The sequence below is a fragment of the Natrix helvetica genome (assembly GCF_964273705.1).
Source record: "Natrix helvetica genome assembly, chromosome: 7".
Classification (NCBI taxonomy): Eukaryota; Metazoa; Chordata; class Lepidosauria; order Squamata; family Natricidae; genus Natrix; species Natrix helvetica.
In genome coordinates, this window is record NC_138558.1 from 41,992,400 (window position 1) to 42,018,074 (window position 25,675).

At 37.7% G+C, this 25,675-nt stretch overlaps 1 protein-coding gene across 1 annotated transcript in view; it reads left to right on the forward strand.

Annotated features, from left to right (window-relative positions):
• Nucleotides 1-15,486: 15,486 nt before the first annotated feature.
• Nucleotides 15,487-25,675, forward strand: part of MICU3 (mitochondrial calcium uptake family member 3) — a 59,067-nt gene continuing 48,878 nt past the window's right edge. Inside the window, exon 1 of the mRNA XM_081960039.1 lies at nucleotides 15,487-15,865. Within this exon, the coding sequence (XP_081816165.1) occupies nucleotides 15,545-15,865 (321 nt within the window). The 5' untranslated portion in view covers nucleotides 15,487-15,544. The remainder of the gene's footprint in view (nucleotides 15,866-25,675) is intronic.

Genomic DNA, 25,675 nt, shown 5'->3' on the forward strand with positions numbered 1-25,675 from the left:
TATCTTATTACGTTTTCTTCCCCTCCAAAAAGAGAGGGGGATTTTTTCTTTCCCAAGCGAATTGGCATAGTCAGTCGGGGTTTCCCCTTTTCTCAAAGGATAGGTTTTTCTCTGCTTGGTCTAACAGAGGCCCTAACAATAGCCTCTGGGTATTGTTTGGGTGTTTAACAGTATTAGACCTGAGCAATACAAAGAGACTAGAAAAGAAACGGAGGAATGCTTGGAAAGCTTTCAAGACTTTGAAAGGGGCTGCGGGAGAAATCAAGGATGGTTTTTTTTGGGGGGGGGGAACCACTGTGACTACTTATGGCTAACCATAAATGTCTTCATTTTCATCAGGGACAAATAATATTCCTTTGTCTATTTTGGCATCAGGGTCTCTGCTAGGAAGCTGGTTGACAGTAGAAACATTTCTGCCCCCCCCCCTTTTTTTTTTTGCAATGTATGTGGAAGCTGGTAAAAATACCAGTCACTAAGATTTCAGGTTGCTCCTGGACCAAATATGAATGTAGGCATAGATCTTAGTAAGGACCTAGCAATAGGGATCAGTAATATATTAATGGATCCAGTTTGATCTCCTGCTTCAGATGATGAAGTAGAGAAATCTGATCCTACTTGAGGTTTCAATCCAACTGAGTGACTTTGATTCTTTCTCAGCCTAGGAAGAAGACAGGAAAGCTGTATGGATCACAAAGTTACTAAGAATCAAGATTGAGTCAGGCAAAAAGCACTTAATTTTTCACAATTATCTTATTATTACTGGGGTGGGAGAGGGTAATGTTCAGCCTTGACTAAACCTAACCTTGCTCAAAGGTATGAGGTAGGCATTCAGCTCTTGTTGGGTAGCTGGATAAGCATGATCACATATGATCCGAAATAGTGCAAGCTGATTTCCTCTTCCTTCAGCTGAACATGCACATTTCTCTTACCATGCAACATAATTGGTGTGCGATTTTCTTTACTCTGCACTCCACGTGAGGAGGAACGCAGAAGCTGGCAGTTGTTTGTTTGTTTTTGCATTTATCCCTTGGGACTCGGGGCTGAATGCATACATGCTACTTAAAGGGGAATTCTAAGCCTGTTTACTTAGAGGTAAGTCTCAGTAAGCTCAAGAGCTTATTATTAAGACTCCAGCCCGTTGTATTTCAGGGCAAAAAAGATAATGATAAAATCTTCTTCAAATTAAACTTGACTCTTGCTGTCTTCAGGAACAAAAACAGGAAGCTTTCTTGGCAAAAGCACAGAAGTAGTCTGTCTTTGACTCCTTTGAATTGTGTCTTTTACTTCCCAGTCTAGCCTCACAGGCACATCTGCATAGAAATTCAGTTTGGTGAGATTAACTTTGAGGTAAGTAGTATAGGACTGCAGACTAAATTTCACTTTTGGTTTGATGTGTTAAATATAAACAAACCAATGAAGTATCTTCTAATATGCTTTCCTCAGAACTTTAGTTTCTGAGGAAACTAAAGTTGCCAGTTTTTCTTTGAAAATGTGGATTTGCCATCTCATTTCAACTATCCTATAATAATTCTTGAGCAGTAGTGTTCCATCTGGCATATATTTTTAGACTAAGATCTATTATTATTTTCCCATAAAGTACTAGAAATATGGGAAACATTGGGAAAAATAATTTGTGCTTCTAAAATATGCTTTCCTCTCTTATATGAAATATCTGATCTCTATTGAATTTGGGGATACAAAATGTGTACTTCTTAGTTAGTTTGCACCCTACATTATAAGCAGTCTGGATTTTAAAGATGGTCTCTTAACCATTAGCTGGATATTATAGGACATAGTGTATTGCATTATGCCATAAAAGAGCTTTAATGAACTACAAAAAGAGAGAAAGAAAGAAGTATCAAGCACTGGAGGAGGAAAGATATTCTGCATATTTTTTTAAAGATGCATGTTTTAACATGCATGTTTAAGTAACTCAAACAGCAGTTTGGTGGAAGTGGTTATGATTTATCAAGTGCAGTTGGAATAATTGTCAATCTTTTGCTCCATAGTTGGCAAAATTCCTGGCAAAAATTGCTTAGGTGAAATTTTTTTTTGCACTGGGAAGAACTGTATTGGTCCCTTTTGAGGAGGCATAGGCAGTGGTGATGGTATGTAACAGGAATTTTGCTGGATTGGGCCATATTCAGCACTCGGCATCACAGAGTGGCCAACTTAATTATTTTGTAAAGCTCATAAGCTTGGACTGTGCAGTCAATAGCCCTCTCTCACTGCCACTTCCCAAGAGCTAAAATATTTTGCTTATGATTGGAAAATATCAAAGTATTCTGCTTTTGATTGGTGTGCAACAACTGCAGCTATCAAGTTGACCTAGCTTTCTCCTCCAAAATACTTTCCATCTCTGTCTCTCTCTCTCTCTCTGTCTGTCTCTCTCTTTCTATCTTATAACTTTCTTCTCTGTAACCCTTTTCCTCTTCCATGCCTCCAAAGCCTTTAAATATGTTTTATTTATTCAAGAACCAGTTGTCTGCAATAGTTGAATACAAAATAATCTAGGGGATATAGATGTTCAGTAGATATAGATAGATGTTTAATATTGAAAAGTAGTTATTTTCAAATAAATAAAAACTAATTATGATTGCTAAGAACAATCTTCTGCCATTTAAACTAGTCAATGTGCCTTCTCTAGCCTGACCCCTTATAAGAGTCAAGCACTGTAACTAAATAACTGTAACTGAATAGCCAAGAGATGGCTTAAGTGGCGGTTTCTCCATAGGCTGTCAGTATCACTGAATATATCTACTTAAAAACAAGTTCCACTGAGATAACTGGATTTACTTCCAAGCAACTGTATTTTGGATTGCTGCCTTTGGCAACATTTTGGCATCAACTAAAAGACTTTGTTTGGTCATATCTTTTATGTTAGTTGAATTTTTGCCCTGTGTTGATAATGCTGCTTATTATTCTTTTATGATTTGTTTAATTGGTAATTGTTTAGCTCAGATATCAATTCACTTTTAAGATATTGTAAACCGAAGAGCAATGTACAGGTAGTGCTCTACTTACAACAATTCATTTAGCGTCCATTCAAAGTGACAACGGTACTGAAAAACTGACTTATGACCGTTTTTCACACTTATGACCCTTGCAGCATGCCTATGGTCATGTGATCAACATTCAGAATCAGATGCTTGCCAACTGATTTATATTTATGATGGTTGTGGTGTCCTGGGATCATGTGATCAACTCTTGTGACCTGACAAGCAAAGTCAGAAAGCCAGGTTCACTTAACAATTGGGTTACTAACTTAACTGCAATGTTTCACTTAACAACTTTAGCAAGAAAAGTCATAAAATGGGGCAAAACTCACTTAAATGCTTCACTTAGCAACATAAATTTTGGGCTCAATTGTGGTCATAAGTCAAGGACTACCCGTATCAAATTACAGAAATGAGAAATCTTGGTTGAGATATCAGTAGAACTTGAAAGCACTGTCCACTAACGATGAAATTGACATGGTTGCTAGCCTTATATATAGGCAAATGGAATCGAATAGCAGATGGTGTAGGAGGAAGAATCTACTTAATAAACAGAAGTTAGATTGCACACCATATTATGAGGTTCTATCCAAGTCTAGAAGATATCAACTATTTTTAAGGTAGGAAGGTAGGGAACTGCTTTTAATGATTCATTTAAAAAGTACAGAAAACAATTGATTTCGTCCATTGAGATTTCATTTAATCCAAATAGAGTCTTCAGTTCATTGAATCATATTGACTAACACATAGCTTGTTTGCATGAATGTGACACTCCAACTTTATTATTGTCCTAATATGCATTCTCCCCTCATTTGTGAATAGTATATTATCTAAATAAATATTCTCCCTGAAAATACTTCAGAAAGGAAAGAATTACTCCGTGAGTTTTTACACTTTTTGTTTAAATTTCTAACAACGAAAAAAAAAAGTTGTAGAGCAGTAAACTAGAACAGGGTAGTGTTTTTCTTTTTATAAGTCTTCTTCCATGTGTCACCATTTAAATCTGAGAGATCAAATGGATTTGGCTCCTCTGCGTTTATTTGCTGGAGAGAGTTTGGGGCTAATTAATTGGCAGGTGGCTTAAAGCAAGTAATGAAACACCTTTTCATCACAGCAGTCCTAAATACTGCCCTATGTGCACCTGAGTGGTTAAAAAAAAGATTGTTGAAAGTGATTTATTATGGAAGGATTTAAAACCTCAAAATGAAAATAACATTGAACACAATGATCAGATAAATCACTTCGAAAGGGAGAGAGAAAGCTGGCAGACTTCTTGGAAAAACGATTGCAGATAGATATTATATAAGTTTAGCTTTCAAATAACAACAGCTTGTCATGTGGCTGGACCCAAAAAATCCTCCATAATCAAGCTTTCAAAGCACATCTGGGTAAACATTATCACATCAGTGTAAAACATCAACCAATGAGCTTTTGCTTTGAACCAAATCTTCTTAATTGCAGGGCTAAATCAAAGAACTAGATCAAAGTTTAGAATCTGTAGAATAACCAATTGTTCAGGTAGTTCACACATTTCTGTCTTAAAATGCCAACAATCGACCGTGTTTGAAACACATATTAAGGCTTCTTTTTTTAATATATGGCACAGTGGGGAAATCAAACTGTAATTAATGTAGCAGCCCAGCTCAAGACATAGATAACATAACTTGAAGTAACAAACCTATAGCTAAGAAAGAAGTTACTATACACAATTGGAAAGAAAGGTAGATGTGATCCAGTATTGCCTGTTAGACATGTATATGTAAATGAAAACAGCCAGGTAAAAACTACAGCTAATATTAATTATTTGATTTCACAGAAAAAGGCCCATTGAGATTCAGGCAAGTTCATTATCTATGTAGCTCCAGTAAGGTGGTTCTACCATAGTCAATAAACAAAGACCACGCCTTTATACCACAGGTGTCAAACTCAATCGTGTCACGTGACGCCACGTGATATATTGCAATGTTTTTTTTGCCTTTGTGGGACAGGGGTAGACGTGGCCTGCGCATGATGAATCCAGCCCATGGGCCGCCAGTTTGACATCCCTGCTTTATACTAAAATACTCCTATTGTTTGATTATATTACTATTTAAAGTAATATGTGTGTACATATTAATACAATAGCAAATAAAATTTGGTATAGTGATTTATTTCTAATGTACTAAAGATTTATATGATCTGGAGAGAAACCAGAGTGATCGGCCTTTTGACTAAGTTCATGTGTAGTATCAAATGTAGTAATACGTTCAATTTTGGGGGCAGAAGATAATTTGGGAAAAAAGCATATAAATAATGTTAGAAATAAGAATCTATAACTATTTCATAAAATGAATCCATCCCATCATCCTGCAAAGACAGATTCTTAAATGTTGTTAGAACAGGACCTTGAGAAGACTTAAATTATTTCCGTGAGCATATTTCTTATATTTCCTAATTAGTGGGAAATGGGGAACAATATGTTGGCTTGCAAGATAGTCTTTAGATTAAAAATCCTATTTTTCATTGGCATGCTTGGTGCAAAAAAAATGTACTTTTCTTGCCTGCAGATGTTAACAGAACAGAAGTATTTGCTTCTACATTTAAACAAGCTACTTTGGTTGTACTTGTGACACACTGGCCCAAATGTGCCAATATCACTAGTATTTCTACTGTGTTTTTATCTTTACATGTGCGTGCGCGCGCGCACACACACACACACATCCATTAATCCTTTCATCCAAGGTCAGGAGACTGATAGGACTAAGATCCTGTGGACTTCTAGATACAGACAGATAGAGGGATTTGCCAATCAACCACACATTGTGGTACTCGACAAGAACCAGAAGGCAGAGATGGTAATAGATGTAGTGATGCCAAGTAACATCAACATCAGGAAGAAAGAGAAGCTGAAGAAATACTACAGTCTGAAGGAGGAACTAGGAACTAGAAATGATATGGACCATAAAGGCCAAAGTGATCCCAATGATGGTAGGAACACTCAGGGCTGTTATGCCTAAACTGGGAGAGTGGCTCCAACAGATCCCAGAAACAGTATCAAAGCTCTCTGTCTAGAAAAGTGCAGTGTTATGAACTGCTAAGATATAACACAGAACCCTCAAAGCCATGATGGGTGATGGGCAATGGAAGTCAATCTCTATGAACTCTTCTAATGATGGTTATCGCGTATGGAATTTGCAACTTGTAATTAAAACAGGATAAAGAGTATAAATAAATTGAATGAATGAAAATTTAAGTCAAATATAGCAGCAAGAGTAGATAATATACAAGACATATAAGACACATAAAAAGAAAAGGTTAGTTGCAAAGAATACAGTCTAAGAGAATACAGACCAATAACAAAAGGAATGTAAGTGCAGAGCAATTTGAAGGATACAAAAATATTGTATTGGCAGTAATAAGAATAAGCCTCCAAAAGAGTGACCATGAATAAAAATAATGAATGAAAGCCAGTGGGGCAAATTCTGTAACCAGCACTTTGGAGATCAATATAGGGACAATGGTGATATGCCAAAAATTGAAACAAATGTAATAAATGCTTTGTCCAATAAGTATTTATTTAAAGAAGTAATAAATATTACCAGAGTGCTGAAAAACAGCAAGGGTTAAAATGTATCTGCAGAAATGTTAAAATATGGATGTCAAATATGGATGTGGTTTGCTCATAGAGTGGTTATCTTGATATGAGTGTGACAATTGCATGCATGCCTGATAATTGGAAGGGTGCCATTATTGTTTCAATATTCAAATAGAATGGTAGCAAAAGTGAATGCAAAAATTATACTTTGTTAATTGCACCAAGGAGGGCCTTTGGCAGAATTCTTCTGACAGGGTTCATGAATGATAGTGATCAGAATTTTGGAAGCGTAATATATTTTCTTGTCATGCAGGGAGTTTGCCAAATGGATTTTTGCTGTTTAGCAAACACCGAGGAAGTGTTATTGTGAAGAAGAAAGGTTTTTTTTTAATAAGTTTGTTGATTTAAAAATAAGTATAAAATAAAAATTTTGCATGAATCTTGAAAATTAATTGGTAAATGGGATAACAACAGTATATAACAGTGTGTACTGCAGAGCATCCATGAGAATAAATTAAGTGCTTAATGAACAGTTCAACATTGAGCAGAAAAATAAGAATTTGCAATATTCCCTTGGTTGTTTATGATGTTGGTTATGTTTAGGCACAAATGTACAAGGAATTCTTGTGAAAATATCAGAAGTGAATTGGTTGGGGATATGGATATGAATATGCTTTATAGCTGATATCATGATATTGGCTGAGAAACTGAATTATTTGCAGCAAATATTATCATATAAAATTATTATATATATAATACCATGTCATTATATGATACAACAAAGGGTGTTGATAAGAACATAAATGTACCATCAATACTGATAGTTGTGATTACAAGAGAAAATCCAATGAGCAATTGCAAGTTATATTTAAATGCCAAAAAGTTCTAGCCAGCAAATGAACCTGATAGAACATAAGTAGAGATGACGAAATATTATAGATGGAATATTCTTGAAATACGCAAATGTCAATTGCAAAGTAGTATCCAGTAACTATTGAAGATAAAATGTTATTGTGCTATGGCTATGTGTAAGGGTATGCTTCTATCCATGTTGCCCCTGTATGTTATATGAAAGCAAGTATAAAAATAAGTTCAATAGAATAGGAATGAGTTTCTTAAGTGTAGATAAGAGATTAGTTCAAGAATAAATGGGTAACAAATGAAAATGGCTTAAATGTAAAATCATCCATGATTTCATTCATTCGTTCATTCAGCTCCTTTTTACTTTTATAAATAACTCAAGAATTCCTTTTTCCTGCTATTTTCCCCATAACAATAACCCTGTGAGGTGGATTGGGTTGCTACACAGAAATTGATCCAAATATACCCAGTCAGTTTTCATGCCTGAAGCTAGACTAGACCGTAATAAAGATTTGATTTCATCTCAATCAAGAGGAAGAGAAAAACTGAAGAAAACATGGTGAATTAGAGTTGATAAGCTACTCAGGAAAAGAAAGTGTGAAGCTTTCAAATGCAATTAAGAAGCATTGTGCAGAGATGGTAGAAGCAAAGATAATTGTAAAAATAAAAAAGATTCCGAGATAGTGAATGTTGTTGCAGTCATTTTTTTCCCTTTTTCTTGTCTTTTTGATTTCATTACTGTTTCATACTCCTGATCTTCCGTCTGCATACTATACTACTGTTTATCTCAAAAATAGGTATGATAGGAAGGTTTGAATGTGATTGTATGTATGACGTTTTGTAGTGATAAAATATTTGTTGTTCTTGTTAGTTATTGTCACTTCTAACAGAAGAACTCATTTTACCAGGATTATCTGTACAGAACTTCTTCTTCAATTTACAATTGAATTTACACGTTCTTGTAAATTCATGCTTTCAGTAGCACTATTTAGAGACCTTGTCATCTGTCAGCCTTTTTTTAAAAAAAGATCTCTAATGATTTGTGCATTTGCATTACATGTCCAAAATGTTTACTATTAATATTTCTAATAAGGAATCTGGTTTTATCCAAAACTTTCTCAATAATTTTCTCTGGCACTACAATTCAAGACATCTGATTTTTTTTGTTCATCTTTCTGATGATCCAGTTTTCAGTCATAGTTAGAACTATGAAAACAATTGATTTAACCACAAGTTGATTTGTTATTAAATAAGAGGTGGATTGCTCCCGGTTTGGCCCAAATCGGCCGAACCGGTAGTAGCAGTGGCGGATGGCTCCGCCCACCCACCTGGAAGCTTCTGCGCATGCACAGAAGCGTTGTGCACAGGTGCGAAGCCCCGAACACACGCAGGAGCACACCCGAACCAGTAGTAAAAAAATTGGCAACCTACCACTGTATTAAATGTGATGTCTCTGTATGTTAATATATTGTCTTGATTTGTCATAGTCCTTTACCAAACTAACAAATGTTTTTGTTTTTCTTGGCTAGTCATCCTTTTGCATTTTTGAAGATAAAGCTTTCAACAGTTAGCTCTGCCTGTCTGCATTGGGTTGTTGACATAATCTTGATGTGGCGTTTGTTTGTTTGCTTTTTAGTACCGAGTTCTCGGTTGGCTTTTACATTTTCTTTTATTTCCAGCAAGACATTCTTTAAGTTTTCTTTACTTCTATTAAAATAAAATCAACAACACTTTTAAGGTTGTTGTTTCTCCCAATACATTTAGTCCCATTAGCTATTTCTTCTAGTCTAGCATTTATCATAATATATTTATGATCTATAATCTGCATATGTCAATATAATTTATAATCTGCATATATGTAAATAGATAAAACATTATATTTGTCAGTCCTTTCCCAGAGCCAAATTATTAAATTGCATATTCTATTCTGTTTCTTCCTAACAATTATCAATAATCTTCCATAGATAGATGAAGCATTAAGTATATCCATATTTTTAATGACTATTCACAACTATCTACACAATTGATCTACAAAATCAATCATCTTTGTATAATCCTAAAGCAAAAGAAACATATTTTCCCATTTGTCTTTTTCATTATGTATGGGATGTTAGATTTTGAATGCACCAGCCTCTTCTGAGCCCAGCTTGTACATCTGGCATTTCTCGGTCCATTTATTATTGAAGCCTGGATTGCAAAATCCCAAGCATTATCTTACTAAATGAGATAAGTGCAGTTATTTAATCCTTTAAACATTCTTTAGTGTTCACTTTTTGGGTGTTGAAATACTGAAACCTTTCCCCAGTCCATTGGCTACTGTTGTGCTTGAAAACTACAACAACAATTTTAACTGTATAAACTTGATGAGGTTTTAAACTATTTGCAGTTCATGATGAAAACTTCATTTACTTCATGTTTATGGATGATTTTGTAGTTCTTCTATATACCCTCTCTTTAATTTATTTGTCCAATGGATCTTTGTTTTTTGTGATTTATCATGTTCACCTATGCATTAAATATTCCCTTGATTTCTGTAATGTTCTTAAAATATATTCCCACCTGATAGTTGTTTTGTTCCTGTGCACTGCTGATTTAGCTATAACTTCTACCTCTTCTTGCTCTTCTCAGTAAGTGTTGGGAAAAAAATTTCCTAAAATCTTTGTTGCCTTTGTTCACCTGATTCCGATATATCAGCAGGTAGCCATTTTACCTTCTTTCCACTTTTGTATTTTGGAATATTTTTGTTTGCTTTGTCTTTAACTGTAAATCAGATTTCAGTATTGAATTCTTATTTATTAAATTTATGCCATCTATATTGTTTTGAAATGGCTCTATGGGCTCTGTTTATCAAATCTAGTCCATTAAATCTGTTCTTTATCTTCAATTCACACACATATGAAATATAAATGATATCATATATTGTTGGCTTGATGGTTTTGTTCGCCTTTTTTTTCAGTTTAATTGGAATCTTGCAAGTCGTTCACAATCAGTATTTTTGGTTGGTTTATATGGAGTAAGTTGTCAAATCCTCCAATGAATCCTTTTGATCCCCTTCTTCATCTCTTATGTCATACTTCTGGAAATAAAGTTTCCCAACGATATAGCTTCTAACATTATTGGGTTCATAAACCGTTTCACCACATAGTGTGTGTGATTAAATATAAGCACTTAGTATCTAAACTGATAGTGTTATTGAAAGGATGTTTTTTATTAAATGGAGAGATTGTGTTGGGTAAAGATAAGGGAGCAATATCTTATAAACACATTAGACAGTCTTGCTTATATATCAAAGTTTGAACTACATACAAAATACAAGCACACTAATATACTAGATGCCTGCTGACAAAACAGCTGTTCTGCTCAAGTCAAGTCAAGTCAAGTTTTATTATCATTTCAACAATATACAGTACAGTACGCAGTGAAATGAAACAATGTTTCCCCAGGACCAAGGTGCTACGTCAGACAACATAGATAAAAAATAAAAAAGCAGGACACAAAGCTACATATAGCTCTAAATCTAAGAACTTGAGAGAAAAATACACAAGCTAAATACACAAAAAATACACAACCTAAATACACAAGTATTTATGATTCCAGTTTCTTTGCATTGAGGAGTCTGATGGCTTGTGGAAAGAAACTGTTACATAGTCTGTTTGTGCGGGCCCGAATGCTTCTGTACCGTGTATGAGGGTGTGTGTGGTCAGCCACAATGTTTCTGTGTGCAGCGTGTGGTGTATATATCCATGACAGAAGGAAGAACAGCCCCGATGATCTTCTCTGCTGTCCTCAATATTCGCTGTTGGGATCTGAAACAGTGCAATTCCTGTAATTAAGATTACCACCAAATTAATGTTGAGGTCAAACTGCTAATGCATGTCAAACTCCCAAATATGTAGAAAGAAGATTGAAAGGCCAATGTAAAAAATGAATCCATATGGCTCACATACAAAAGAAGGCCCTTTTTTTAAGTTTGAATCAGATGTTTGGCATATATTAGAGATTAGCAAATCAGTCTTTCTCATTGGATAGTAAGCAGTTGGAAAACCATAGTCTACTTAACCAGTATTGATGAAGTTTCTGAAAAACACAATTGGCAGCTACATTTATTGCAAGCTCAACATAATCTCCTTTTATCAAATATCAAGATGCTTAGAATAGCAGCGAAAGTGAAATACAAAACAAATTGACTCTTTCAAGCGCTACCTTTCATGTTGAAGCTCGGAAGCAGTTATGCCATTTTATCAAGTACCGGGAAAAACATGATAAGGTTCTTTTTTCACCTTGCTATTTGCACTAATCATGTGACAGGAAAAGATAACACCGAAAGTTTTTTTCTTCTTTCTGTATTGCTATTATGGAAAGTTAAATATATTCAAAGAGTGTTGTTTCAAAGTACATTATTCTACTTTTAAGTATATCCTGCAATCTAATCATTTTCTTTTTACTTCCTAGAACATTTTCAGTAGTGTTAAATAAATATATAGGTGAAACAATCTTGTCCATTTTTTTAAAAACTCACAATGCAACTAATTATTATGCTCATATAAGCACTGGAGTAAGTAGATATTGTCAGAAGTATTAGCATGCTTGCAAACGAGTTATTATTACATCACATCAAGCTGGTATTTCAATTATAGCAATGGTCTCAAAGGAAAATCAAAAACAGAAATGTATGTAACTAGAAAATCAGTGCACATTTATGTCGATCAAAATTCTTTAGTCTTATAAGTTTAAAGAAGAAAGGTTTATAAAAATGAACATGCAGAAAATGATAGCTAATATATTTTGTACAATATTTTAACAGTACAAAATTTTAACTTGTACAGTATTTTAATCCCAATCAACATCTGAAAAGCCACAAAGAACGGGCACCATATAAATACCACCACACACAGAATAGTCCAAAGCACACATTGTGCTACAGAGAAGTTCCCTGAAGATGGAAGATGAGTCCGAAAGCTCAGAAGACTAAACCTCTGGTCCGGGAAATTCCTGTACTTCTATAAAGTCTGACTTTGTTCCCTAAAAGCCCTTCTGGATTTCTAATGTGCATGCAATAAAATAAACAAACACAAAGTGCCTATTTTTTTAATGTTCCCACAGTTCAGGACCATTGATGTTCTACAAGTGGGACTCCTCTATCTCCCTGAAGCTGTGTCTCCTGCAGCAAATAGCTATTTAAAGCTCTACCATTCTATGCTTTTTTTTTTCCTCCTGTACCTTGAAGTTTTTTGCCAATGAAAAAATACATTCAATTAGTAAAGTCAGCTTCAAGAGAGGAACACCTGCAAAATGCTTCAAGTCCTCAAACAGCTGCTCTTTGAAAATCACTTAACATCAATTGGTGGCTTTAAGGAAGAAGGCATTCTAGTTTCTACTTACTGAGTTCATCCAATTAGATAAGGAGAAGGGTGGACAATAAGGCAAACCTCTGGTGGGATCTAATTCCCCATGCTTATTGAGTATGTAAATGGTTAGAGAGGAATTAAACCCAAATAGATATTTTCAATCTGTTTTGGATGCAACACATTCATGTTATCACATTTTTCCTAAAAAAAAACATTTGTGAATATTTCCATATAAAAACATTATATAAGATCTCAAGAACTACAACATTTCCACACTTACGTCTATGATGAGACAGAAAACATATGCATGCATAATAGATTACTTTAAGCAGCATTGTGATCATCATCAAGCAAGCAAGCCTGCATAATCTGTGACCTGTTAATTCAAATATAACCTGTCTAAGCAGGATAGTTTGTCAGGTGCTCAATATCGCCCCCTACAGTATTTTTATCCATGTCCACCAGATAGTCCCTATTTTTTAAAAAAACAAAGCTACTACAATGTTTATAATGTTTACATATTTAACCATATTAATAATATAAAAATATTTCAATATACAGTATGTGCTCAAAACTTCCCTGAGAAAAATTCAAACATTTGCTTTGCTTTATTTCAGCCTAGAGATGTTAGATATTAGCTAGAACAGAGGTCCCCGGCCCCCAGTCTGTGGGCCGGCCCTGGGCCGCGACATTCCAGAAACTGGACTGCGCAAACAACCCATCCGCGGTATGCAGGCAGCATATGAAACTACTCCTCCGCCTTTCTGCAGAAAAACCTTTCTCCATGGAACTGGTCCCTGGTGCCCCAAAGTTGGGAGCCTCTGAGCTAGAATGATAACAATGGTATCTTCAATTAAGCTGGAGCCTTGTATTTAACTATATGATTAAACTGAACTTTATTCTTCAGCAAAAATCTTAATTAGGTGGTCTTAAGAAATACTAATACGTAAGTAATTGCAGATCTGCTTTCTTTCTATTAAACAAAAAATTAGACAGCAAGGTCTACATAATTAACTTCATTATGAAGACATCCAAATTGAAAGGAAGATACATCACAATTCACTTCTTGATTCCTATGTATTCAGAAGTGCAAATTTCATATTCAAGTTCATTTTAAATATTTTAATAATTCATACAATTATAAAACAGAAAAAATAAAACATGGAAAATTCACAAGGATGTACACAAACACACACACACACACACACACACACTTCTGAGTTCTAAGCCTTCCTTTAGGCATGAAAACCACCTGGATGACTTTGGATCAGTCCTTCTCTCTCTCAGAGCAACACATTTCACAGGTTTGTGGTTGTAGGGAAAATAGACAGGCAGGAAAATTATGTAGGTGGAATAAAATATAATAGTCATAGTAATAATATTCTTTTTACTGTTAGGATTCACTATATAAATCTACATATGCAAAATAAATAAATATTTCACTGTTTAAATATAGATTGGTTCAGCCTGTAAAAGAATGCAGCTAGTATTCACATATCAGAAATGGATTAGAAAAGGACCCAAAGAAGTAATTCAACCAGGGCCCATTCACTGATACACAGTTGTGAGATGGCTGTTTAAAATGAATTGGATAAATTCACAAGTAATTTCTTCCGCTTGCTCTTCACTACTGCACCTAAATAGAATTTCTCCACTCAGGGAAAATACTGTATAACTCTCAACAACCCTTGCAGTTGGTGGCAGACTTGAACTTCTGTTTTCTACTTTTTTTTGGAAGGTGGGAAAGGGACTTTCAGACACTGTTGACTCCTGGGAAGTCTTTAGACAATCCCCTGCAGTTTCCTTGACAAGATTTTAGAACTTCTTTGCGCTTGCTTTCTTCCTAAAGCTGAGAAAGAGTAGCTGATCCAAAGCCACTTCAGTTGGATTGTCACCTCAGGCAGGACTAGAACTATTTGAGTTCCTGGTTTTTCTAGCCAGAAGCTTTAACCATTGCACCAAACTGGCTTTCTTTCTGGCTTGTGCACAGCCAGAAGCAAAGGAGAACCATGTTTCTGCAGGTCCAGGAGAGAATTTCAAAAGCTAAAAGCTTAGGTGGCAAGCTTCAACTGCTAAGATCACTCCTGCTGTAGGGGCAGCCCTGAAACTCATCCCTTTTTTTAGTGAAATACTGTATTAACTGAATTCAATTGCATTACAGAATTACAATAGAGAGGCCATTTCTCTCTTTAATTGGGCCATTCTGTGCTAGATTACTCGGTGGGCCTGGGCTAGCCAACTAATTCTTATGCCCTTATTAGCTCAGACTATGCAGAGCAAAGGAAGAAAAAAATTACTGGGAATGCGATGTTAGTAATCAGGGGTCCGCAAATTTGGCAACTTTAAGACTTGTGGACTTTAACTCTCAGAATGGAGTTGAAGTCCACAAGTCTTAAAAGTTGCCAACCTTGAAGACCCCTGTGTTAGTAGAAAGCCTCCCGCATCCATCATCGCTTCCAAAGACACAATCCAGATTGCAATCGCAGGCACCTCGCGATGCCAACCGGCAGAGAACTGCACTGCAGCCCTAGGCAATCCGGAGCCGCCACAAACAGCAACTCCCAGAATAAGGATCGTGCGGGGATGACAGACAACCGTCCAAACGGAAGGAGGGGCACGAGGCCAGCCCGGGTGGGAGGGGCAGGTGGCCTTCGTCTCGCGCTTGGCAGCTCGTGGCGCTCTCGCGATGTTTTCCCCCGTCGCGACTGCCGTTGCCGCCTCAGCACCTTCCTTCGCCCTGTCACTCCGCGGACCCGGCCGGCTCTATGGCGGCGCTGCGAAGTCTCTTGGGCTGGCGCCGCTGCCGTCTGCCCCCGGAGACGACCCCTCGCCGGCCGCTGTGGGGCTTGAAGGCCGCCGGCTCCGGCCGCGACGGGACCCCGAGTGGGCTGAGCATCGCGGCCGCGGGGGCTGCTGGCGGGGCGCTCGCTTGGCTCATCTGCTATCACTACTACGACCGCCGACCGCACCATTCGCCCTCCGCGCTGGGGCTGGGAAGCCGGAGGGAGCGAGGAGAAGCGGGGCTGCTGAGCCAAGGCCGAGGACTGCAGCCTATCCCTGTGGCGGCCGCTGCCAGGGAGATGCTGGTAGGTGTCGAGGGACGAGACGGGGGAGGGGGGGCACTCCACCCGACGTAGAGCGCGAGCGCCTGCCTTGGCCCGCCCCTTCTCCCTTCCCGCTACAGAGGATGGATGGATGAGTCGATCGTCCAAGGATGCTGTCGGGAAGCCGGGGCAGAGATCGCCCGTGCTAGCCTTCCCCTACTTCAATTCTCTCCAGCAGTCCTGGATGGGGAACGCTCTTTGCACGTTAGTTCTCAGCTCTCTTTAAAGTCCCCCTGGAAAAGAACAGGCGTTCGGCACCATGAGTGAAATTAGTGCAAGTTACAAGTCAGGATCTGTTTTTTTTAATGTAATTTCTTTATTTGTGTCAGAAGTACCTTCAAATTATAGACATACAACCTTCAATGTTGAGAAAGTAAAATAGATATGAAATAGATCATAAAAGTATAAAAGGTAAAGGTTCAACTCGCACATATGTGCTAGTCGTTCCTGACTCTAGGGGGCGGTGCTCATCTCCGTTTCAAAGCCAAAGAGCCAGCGCTGTCTGAAGATGTCTCTGTGGTCATGTGGACGGCATGACGAAATGCCGAAGGCACACAGAACACTGTTACCTTTCTACCAAAGATGGTTCCTATTTTTCTAGTTGCATTTTTACATTCTTTTGAACTGCTTGGTTGGCAGAAGCTGGGACAAGTAACGGGAATCCATTCCGTTACACTGCACTAGGGATTCGAACCGCTGAACTGCCGACCTTCTGATCCACAAGCTCAATGTCCTAGCCACTGCGTCTCTTATCATAGAAGTATAGCACCTGTAAAAAGTAATGTAAAATAAACAGGATTAAAACTAAATAACATTTGACGATGATGATGTTATCCATTGGGTCGTGTCTGATTCTTGACAATTCTATGAGCCAGGTCTCTCCATACCTTCCAAACCTTGCACTACTTTGAGTTTTTCTATGCTCTTGCTAGTGTCAGCTTTTATGGTGTCCAGCCACTGTATACAGTATGTTGACATGCTGGTTTCCTTTTACAACATTTAATGTTGAATGTCCTTTACTGTGGCAAATAATTTCTGGGTTTAGTAATTGCAGGTGCAGGGCTCACTGTTTTACTACTTTCCAGTAGCATTTTTATTTTATTTTATTTTATTTTTTTGCTCAGCAGTTATTCAAAATTAGAAACATAAAGAGAAGAGTAACCATTAGAGGCAGAAAGAACAATTCTGGCAACTTCCAGTAGAATGACAAGGGCTTAGAGATGGAATGATGGAGTGGCAAGAATGAAGGACTGCATGCATTACAAATACAGTGATTGAAGTGAATGGGCTGAAACTGGTTCATGGATGTTTTCTGGGTATAATGCTTCTGAAATAAAACTTGATACATCATTTTTTCTGCCATAGTTTATGGGAAACTATATTTGCCTACATTAATATTTTTAATCATGGGCAAAAATGTGTAATAACGATGCATACATGGACATAGAAATATTCTATATTTTGGTCCTCCTAATACTATAATGCGGACACTTTCTGCAAGTGAAATAGGTTGGAAAATTAAAAGTTGTTGATGGCTGGCAGAAAGCATTATGTTGACATGACCTGACCAGTGCAGTTTTCTGATGTGAAACTACTTTCCATTCATCTTGCTAGTACTGATTTTCCCCCACAAGCCTTAAATTCCTAAAGTTGTGGGATTTTGTTATTTATATACTGTGTTTTCCCGAAAATAAGACAGGGTCTTATTTTCTTTTGAACCCCCCAAAATATGGCTTGGGCCTTATTATCTGGAGGGGCTTATTGTTTTGGGGTTGTCGAGCAGCTTCTGTCTTGCGAGCGGGCTCCCAAAGAGCTGGGCACAGCCTCAGGGGCGACAGCTGTGTTGCGCTGTCACACACAGGTGGCCATGCTCATGAGCAGCTGCCCAGCAACCTCCCTTTCCAGCCGGGCAGAGTGCCATTCACTGACCTAAGGGTATCCCAAAGGCGCCAAGCCGTGGGAGGTGGGGGGCGTGCAGAGTGCCACACAGCTTGGTGCCTTCGGGATACTCCTAGGTCAGTGAATAGCGCTGTGCCTGGCTGGAGAGGGGGGTTGCGCAAGCACCTGTTCCACCCCTAGCTCGCTCGCCTCCAGCCTCACCATGCCCTGGCCCAGCTCTCCCTGCAAGTCCAGGGCACCGCCACCATCGGGCCACAACCATAGAGCGCACTCCCAGAGCAGCCACTGCTGGAAGACTCAACAGCCGATATCTGGATTTTGGAAGCTGGAAAAGAAGCCATGCTGGGATGGCGACAGCGCAACACAGCCATTCGCCCCTGAGGCTGTGCCCGGCTCTTCGGGAGCCTGCTCACAAGAGAGCAGCCACCCGGCAATCCTCCTCTCCAGCTGAGCACAGCGCCACTTACCAACCTAGCCACCTACCCTAAGCCACCAAGCAACCTGAGCACCTTTGCCCCCTCGGCTCCCGTGGCTTGGTGCCTTCGAGATACCTCTAGGTTGGTGAATGGCGCTCTGCCTGGCCGGACGGGGGGGGGGGGTTGTATCCTTATGATTTATATAATAAGTATAAGTATAATCTTTATTGTCATTGTACTTAAATACAACAAAATTGGTTTTAATTTCACTGGTGCAAAATTATAACAGAAACGAAAAAAGAAAGAAAAAGAAAAAAAACTAACGTGTGCATGGAGTGATTGTGGTTGTATTTAAAAGTCTCACAGCCCAAGGATAGAAATATATTTAACCCTGTTTGTTCGACTGGCTATACTCTGATGTCTTCTGCCTGATGGTAGAAGTGCAAAGAGACACTGACCAGGGTGTGAATCATCTCTGAGTATCTTCCTTACTCTGCTAAAGCAGCGAGATCTGGCGATGTCATCCAGTGGTGTCAGAGGGCAACCAATGGTTTCTTGTGCCGAATTGATCACTCTCTGTAGTGCCTTCCTGTCCGCAACTGTTAAACCAGCATACCATTATGTAATGCAATATGTGAGGACACTTTCTATGGTGGACCGATAGAAAGAGGTCATCAGCCGTTGTTCCACCTGATTTTTTCGCCGGACTCTAAGGAAATGAAGTCTCTGTTGGGCCTTTCCAATCACCAGAGATGTGTTGTTTTTCCAGGTGAGATCTTGACTAATAAGCACTCCCAATAATTTCAAAGAGGAAACCCTCTCCACACAGCCCCCCTCGATATACAGTGGGGCATCCTCTCTGTGCTTCCGGAAATATAGCACCATCTCCTTTGTATTACTAGTATTCAGATGTAAGTTGTTTCTTGAGCACCATGCGGATACCTTCTGGACTTCTTCCCTGTATGCTGATTCGTCCCCTCCAGTTATGAGACCCAGCACTGTTGTGTCGTCTGCAAACTTTATTATGATGTTGGATGGATCAAAGGATATGCAGTCATATGTATACATCGAGTATAGGTATGGGCTGAGCACACGGCCCTGAGGGGAGCCTTTGCTGAGCTTCAACGTGGAAGATGTAAAGGACCCAACCCTTACTGTTTGTGGACGATCCGTCAGGAAGTCTTTGATCCATTCACAAGTGAGGGGAGGGAAATTCAGGTCAGTCAACTTTTCAATGAGAATGCCTGGTAAGATAGTGTTAAAGGCCAAGCTATAGTCTATAAAAAGCATTCTGACATAATTACCAGATTTCTCAAGGTGGCTCAGTGCAATATGTAGAGCAGTGGTGATGGCGTCCCCTGTCGACCTGTTGCTTCTATAAGCAAACTGGTGTTGATCAAAATTTGGTGGAAGACAGGATCTGAGGTGTTGTAGGACCAGTCTCTCAAAGCACTTCATCACTATAGACGTGCAATAGGTCTATAGTCATTCAAGCTTTTTATGGCTGCTTTCTTCGGAACTGGGGTAATTGTGGCTGCTTTCAAGCATGATGGGACTCTAGCCTGTTGCAGGGAGAGGTTAAAAATCCTTGTCAGGACCCCTGTTAATTGGTCAGCACAGGTTTTTACCACTTTCCCCAAAAACCCTGTCTGGACCTGCAGCTTTGTTGGGATTTACAGCCTTCAGCTCAGCTCTCACTTGATGTTCATCCAGGGTGAGTGGCTGGAGGTCAGAGGGTCTTTGGGCTAGAGCCACAGAGACTGATCTTTTGACCTCAAAGCGGGTAAAGAAGCTATTTAGTTCCTCTACTAGCAGGGCATTAGCATTAGCTATTTTTTTCGTGTTGCCCTTATAGTTGATTAGGTGTTGTAGCCCCTGCCACACCTGTCTTGAGTTATTATCTTCCAGATACTTCTCTACCTTTTGTTTGTATTTCTGTTTAGCCACCAATGCCTCTTCTCAAGTTTGCCCTGGCTTCATTGTATTTGTCTTGTTTCCTGCCTTGAAGGTGGAGTTTCGGGCTCTCAGAAGTGATTGTACCTCTGCTGACATTCAGGGTTTATGATTACTGTAAACTCTGATGCGCTTATTCACTGTTACATTGTCTGTGCATGTTTTAATGTATGAGAGTACAGTGTCAGTGAATTCTTGCAGCTCCAAATGTTTAAATATACTCCACTCGGTAGTCTCAAACAGTCCTGCAACTGGCAGAATGCTCTCTCCAGCCAGATTTTGACAGTTTTCAAGACTAGTCATATCCTTTTCCTAAGGGGAATATACTTTGGGCACAGTAGCAGAGAGATGTGGTCAGACATACCCAGATGGGAGAGGGGTATTGCTCTATATGCCTGTCTTAAGTTTGAGTACATATGGTCTAGAGTAGTCTTACCTCTGGTGGTACACAGTACATACTGCACAAACTTAGGGAGAACAGACTTTAGACTGGCTTGATTAAAATCCCCAGCCACGATAAAAGCGCCCTCAGGGTAAGTTTGCTGCTGCCTCTCGATGGCGTCATGTAACTTAGAGAGCGCTGCGCTAACATTTGCATCAGGTGGAATATAGACAGCAGTGATAACTATAATAGAAATCTCTCTAGGTAAATAAAATGGCCGACAAATGACAGTTAAGAATTCCACATCTGCAGAACAGTAAGTATAAGCAACTCTACTGTTAGTACACTAGTTATTATGTGTGTAAATACAAAGTCCTCCACCTTTGCTTTTACCAGAGTTGCTGTTTCTGTCAAAGCCATGTGTGGTGCGGTTAGTTAGCTCCACTGACACATCCGGTACAAGTGGATGAAGCCAGGTCTCTGTGATGATCATCACACAGCAGTCCCGAATAAGCTTATTTGCTGCCATCCATAGCTCTAGTTCATCAGTTTTGTGGACAAAGGATCTAGAGTTGGTTAGAAAAATGCTTGGTAATGCTGGTCTGTGAGGCTGCTTCCGTAACCGAACTAGCAAACCAGCTCTGCATCCCTGCTTCTGCTTTCGCTCTCTTCGCCGCCTCCTAGGCCCAACAACGATCCATGGAGAGCCTGACAGTCTTACTATGTCACTCGGTATATTATGTGACTGCTGGAAGTCGCTTGTAATATCGAGTCGACTAGAAGATCCAATCTTTAATAACTCCCTGCAGGTGTAGATTAGTTTTTGCCTAACTACTGTAGCACCAGGAGCTCAAAGCCGCAGCATCTAAGCACGCCGCCATCTTGGGGGGGGGGGGGGGAAATGATATTGTTTCCTGATTCTTATTTGTACCCTATGACTATCTTTAAGTATTGTACCTTATGATTCTTGATGAATGTATCTTCATCTCTTTTTATGTGCACTGAAGCATATGCACCAAATTCCTTGGGTGTCCAATCACACTTGGCAATAAAGAATTCTATTCTATTCTATTCTATTCTATCTAGTCAGGTCTTTAGGACCTCTTTAAAGGCCAGAAGGATAGGTGCCAATATAAGTTCCAAGGAATGATGTTCCAAAAGACAGATGCCATGGCAGAAAAGGCTATGGATCCTGTTAACTTTGGAATGCCAACTGACAGGCTCTGTAACATGCTTCTCCTGCCAGATCAGATGGGACAGGTAGATGTAACTGGGAAGAGGTGGTTCCTTAGTTTCAGTCAGGACTCTTAGGCTGTTTTATAGAGGTATTTTAATTATGTCTTAATTTTTTATTTACTAGTTTCCTAAGCTAGAGGTAAGAATTTATAGTTTCTTATAAATCACTTATAGACACATCTCATGTACTAGTATGAGACCACAATAAAGTGACAGATTATCTATAGATAGTGAGAAATTCCAATTAGTTTCGGCTTCCTATCGCATTTGCATGTATGTTGCATACAAGATTTTGCACGTGTTAAGAATTTCTTATTATATCTTCTGCATAGAAATTCATGATGTTTTGAACTCGTCCTCCCAGTAGGATGTAATGTGTGCCTTGTTGCAAACTTTCAGTGCTTTTTTCCTGGCACCGGGCCATAATTTTTGCGCAGATAAATACTATTTTTAAAACAAATATTTTAAGAATTTGCCAACTGCAAATTACATTTACTGGATAGATTGTTTTTTTAAAGTTTTTTTTAAAAACTGTCTATTTGGAAAGAAGTATCAAAGCTGGATTTGGATTAATTTACATCCAGGGCAACTATGTCAGTGGAGTTAGAAGTGTTTTTATTTTATAAACATCAATATGAACATCTAAGCTATAAAAGATAATATGCATTTCATATTACTTTATGATTCTTAGAATAAATATTTTCTAAAATGTACATTATATATGTACTGTATATAAATATTAAGGTATTTTGTTTACTCAAAGAGCTGAATTGACCATTTGTAGCTATATTCATATTAAATAAAGTTTTATCAACTCTAGATAATCATAAGCACCCTCGCTGTGAAATGAAATCTTCCTCTGCATGGTTACATATGCTTGTCCTAAACTAATCAGTGTGGAACGCTACCTTAATCATCTTGAGAAAAGGCTGAATTCTTCTCATCTTAAAAGAAGATTGAATTCTTCAATTGATAAATTATTACCCAATTTGTAATAGACTACATGATAAATGTAGACTACATTTATCTGATGAAATATACTGTGATCTATGAAAGATTTTATAGTAAGAAATCATCCTTGCTATAAAGTTCAACAAATAGTATTTAAACCAAGTAGATATATGGATTATGCTATCAATCCTGATTCAGTGTTCTATAATTCTGTTAGAAAATAGGTGTTAAAAAGATGCATTTTGATGAAACATAGAAGTACCAATACAGAAGAGATTCCTTGTATAAAATGATAACAGATATAATACCTAAAGACAGAACGGCGAATAAACTCTTTTCAATAAAAAGAAAGTAATATATTCTAGCATTTGTATTCCCTACATGCAACATTAACAGGTGTTTCATACTTTGTGTGAAGACATGATTTATCTACCTGTGATTTATTGAATAAATTTATAAGTATGAAATACTCATATAACACATTAGTGAAAAACAAGCAAACCACCTTCTGGCTAAAGCAATAAATGCAGCAAGATTATTTAACATTTGGAAGGATATATATGCATCATGCTAAGACAGCTACTTGTCCTGGGAAACATTAATATCTTTCTGGCCATTGTAAATGCTTGTGATTGTAAATGCTTGATAATGAACAAAAGCATACAAATATTCATTTTTAATTAGTCTACTTTTTAAAATAAAAATACTTTTGAATGGTTAGCATTTTAAGAATGAAATAGACTGTATAACATCTGACTCATGGATGAGAGGACAAGTAATACAATATTTTGGTTATTGAGCTATAGTAATGCTTGATGCTCCACAAAATGCTCCCCAAAAAGATGTGGAGACTCTAGAAAGAGTGCAGAGAAGAGCAACAAAGATGATTAGGGGACTGGAGACTAAAACATATGAAGAACGGTTGCAGGAACTGGGTATGTTTAGCTTAAGAGAAAGAAGGACTAGGGGAGACATGATAGCATTATTCCAATATCTCAGAGGTTGCCACAAAGAAGAGGGAGTCAAACTATTCTCCAAAGCACCTGAGGGTAGAACAAGAAGCAATGGGTGGAAACTAATCAAGGAGAGAAGCAACTTAGAACTGAGGAGAAATTTCCTGACAGTGAGAACAATTAATCAGTGGAACAGATTGCCTCCAGAAGTTGTGAATGCCCCAACACTGGAAGTCTTTAAGAAGATGTTGGATAGCTATTTGTCTGAAACGGTATAGGGTTTCCTGCCTAGGCAGGGGGTTGGACTAGAAGACCTCCAAGGTCCCTTCCAACTCTACTATTGTATTGTATTGTAATGCTTGATGGACATGAGTCCAATGAAATATGATAATTTTCAGGATTATACATATACAGTATATGAAATAATTTCTGGATATATAAAAGTTATATACGGTAGTTAAGAAAGATCAAATAACAGGACTTACTATTTTGTATTCCAACATTTGTTAAGTACCTTTTTTCTGTTTGGGGATTTTCCCACACTAAAATGTGATGTTTAACCTCTTGGCCACCCAGCATGCAAACAAAATTATATCACTTTTATCTACTTGGGAGCATACTGTGATAGCCTGAGGCCAAGCAAAATGAAACTTTTCAAACTACTTCATTTGCTTTATATAGAATATACTCATTTAAAACTTATTTTATATAAAGGAATGTGAAAATTGCTCTGAAATCCTTTTAAAACATCCTCAGATAAAAGTTGTAACAACTTGGCTTGAAGGTTAGTGATTCCAAATGAAGTTTTGGGAAGAATATGCTTTAATTTTAATGAAAATTCAATTGGATCATCACAGTTAAATTGTAATCCTGTGTCCATATCACTTTGGGTTAATGGCAGCTGGTACCTATTTTTATTATCTCATAGAATTAACTTTCTGAATGTTCTGTTTTCCCTGTGGAAGTAATGTATATTAAATTAGAATGTAATGCTTAGTACTACTGATAATGGATATTATTGTTGAATTACATCTCTTACCCACTCATGGCATCAGTTTCCATACAGTAGATCTTTTATCTAGTGTTTAGTTCTTTCATCGTGGGAAAATCACTTTTTTTCCCTTTAGAATGAACCTTTTGAATCAATGACCTTAAGGAAACATGAAACCAACTCTTGGCAATGAACCATTTGTTTCTTCTTTTTTAATCTAGGAAGGAAGATGATGTCATGCTTACCAGAGTTTAAATTCATTTAAGAACTTGATTTGGAGTTTAGGAATTCTCAGCAATATTATAATTATGAATGGAATACGAATATACAGAACTTTATATTGTATATTGTTTTAGTCACATTATATACATTGATACGTCTTTTTTTTTTCTTAAAAGAAATAGTAACTTCTTTATCCAATACATGAATCACATGCATATCAACTACACTACCACTTTAGGAGAAACATGTTTATAAAAGTGAGAAAGAGATGTCTCTCCCACTCTTGGGGTGTTTGTCACCCACATATATATATATATTTAAAAGGATTAAAATAATGTTCCTAAATTTAAAAATTTATTTATAGACATAAACATATTCTACCAAATTGAGGAAAGGAGAGGATACTATTTAATTGATCAGACTTTACAATTATAAAATTCTGTTTCTCTTAACTAGTCAACATATCTGCTGCTGATTCGATTGGACAAGGATATTATTATATTGTAATCTTGTTAAATTATGTTGCAAGATTCATTCATGTTTTTTTACAAACATTTTGACAAACTACATAGTTATTCTGCACAGATCTCATATTGTTTGCAATTGTTATACTATACAAATGAGGGGAAGAAACAGCTAAATTACTACATTCTAGGTTTCATATTTTTCAATATTCAACATGAGCAAGTAGCATCCTTATCTGTTTAATATAACAGGGAGGAAGTGAAATTATACGTACACTGTGGGAAAAACTAAAGCAAGTTAATGCATTTGTTTACATTGATAGGA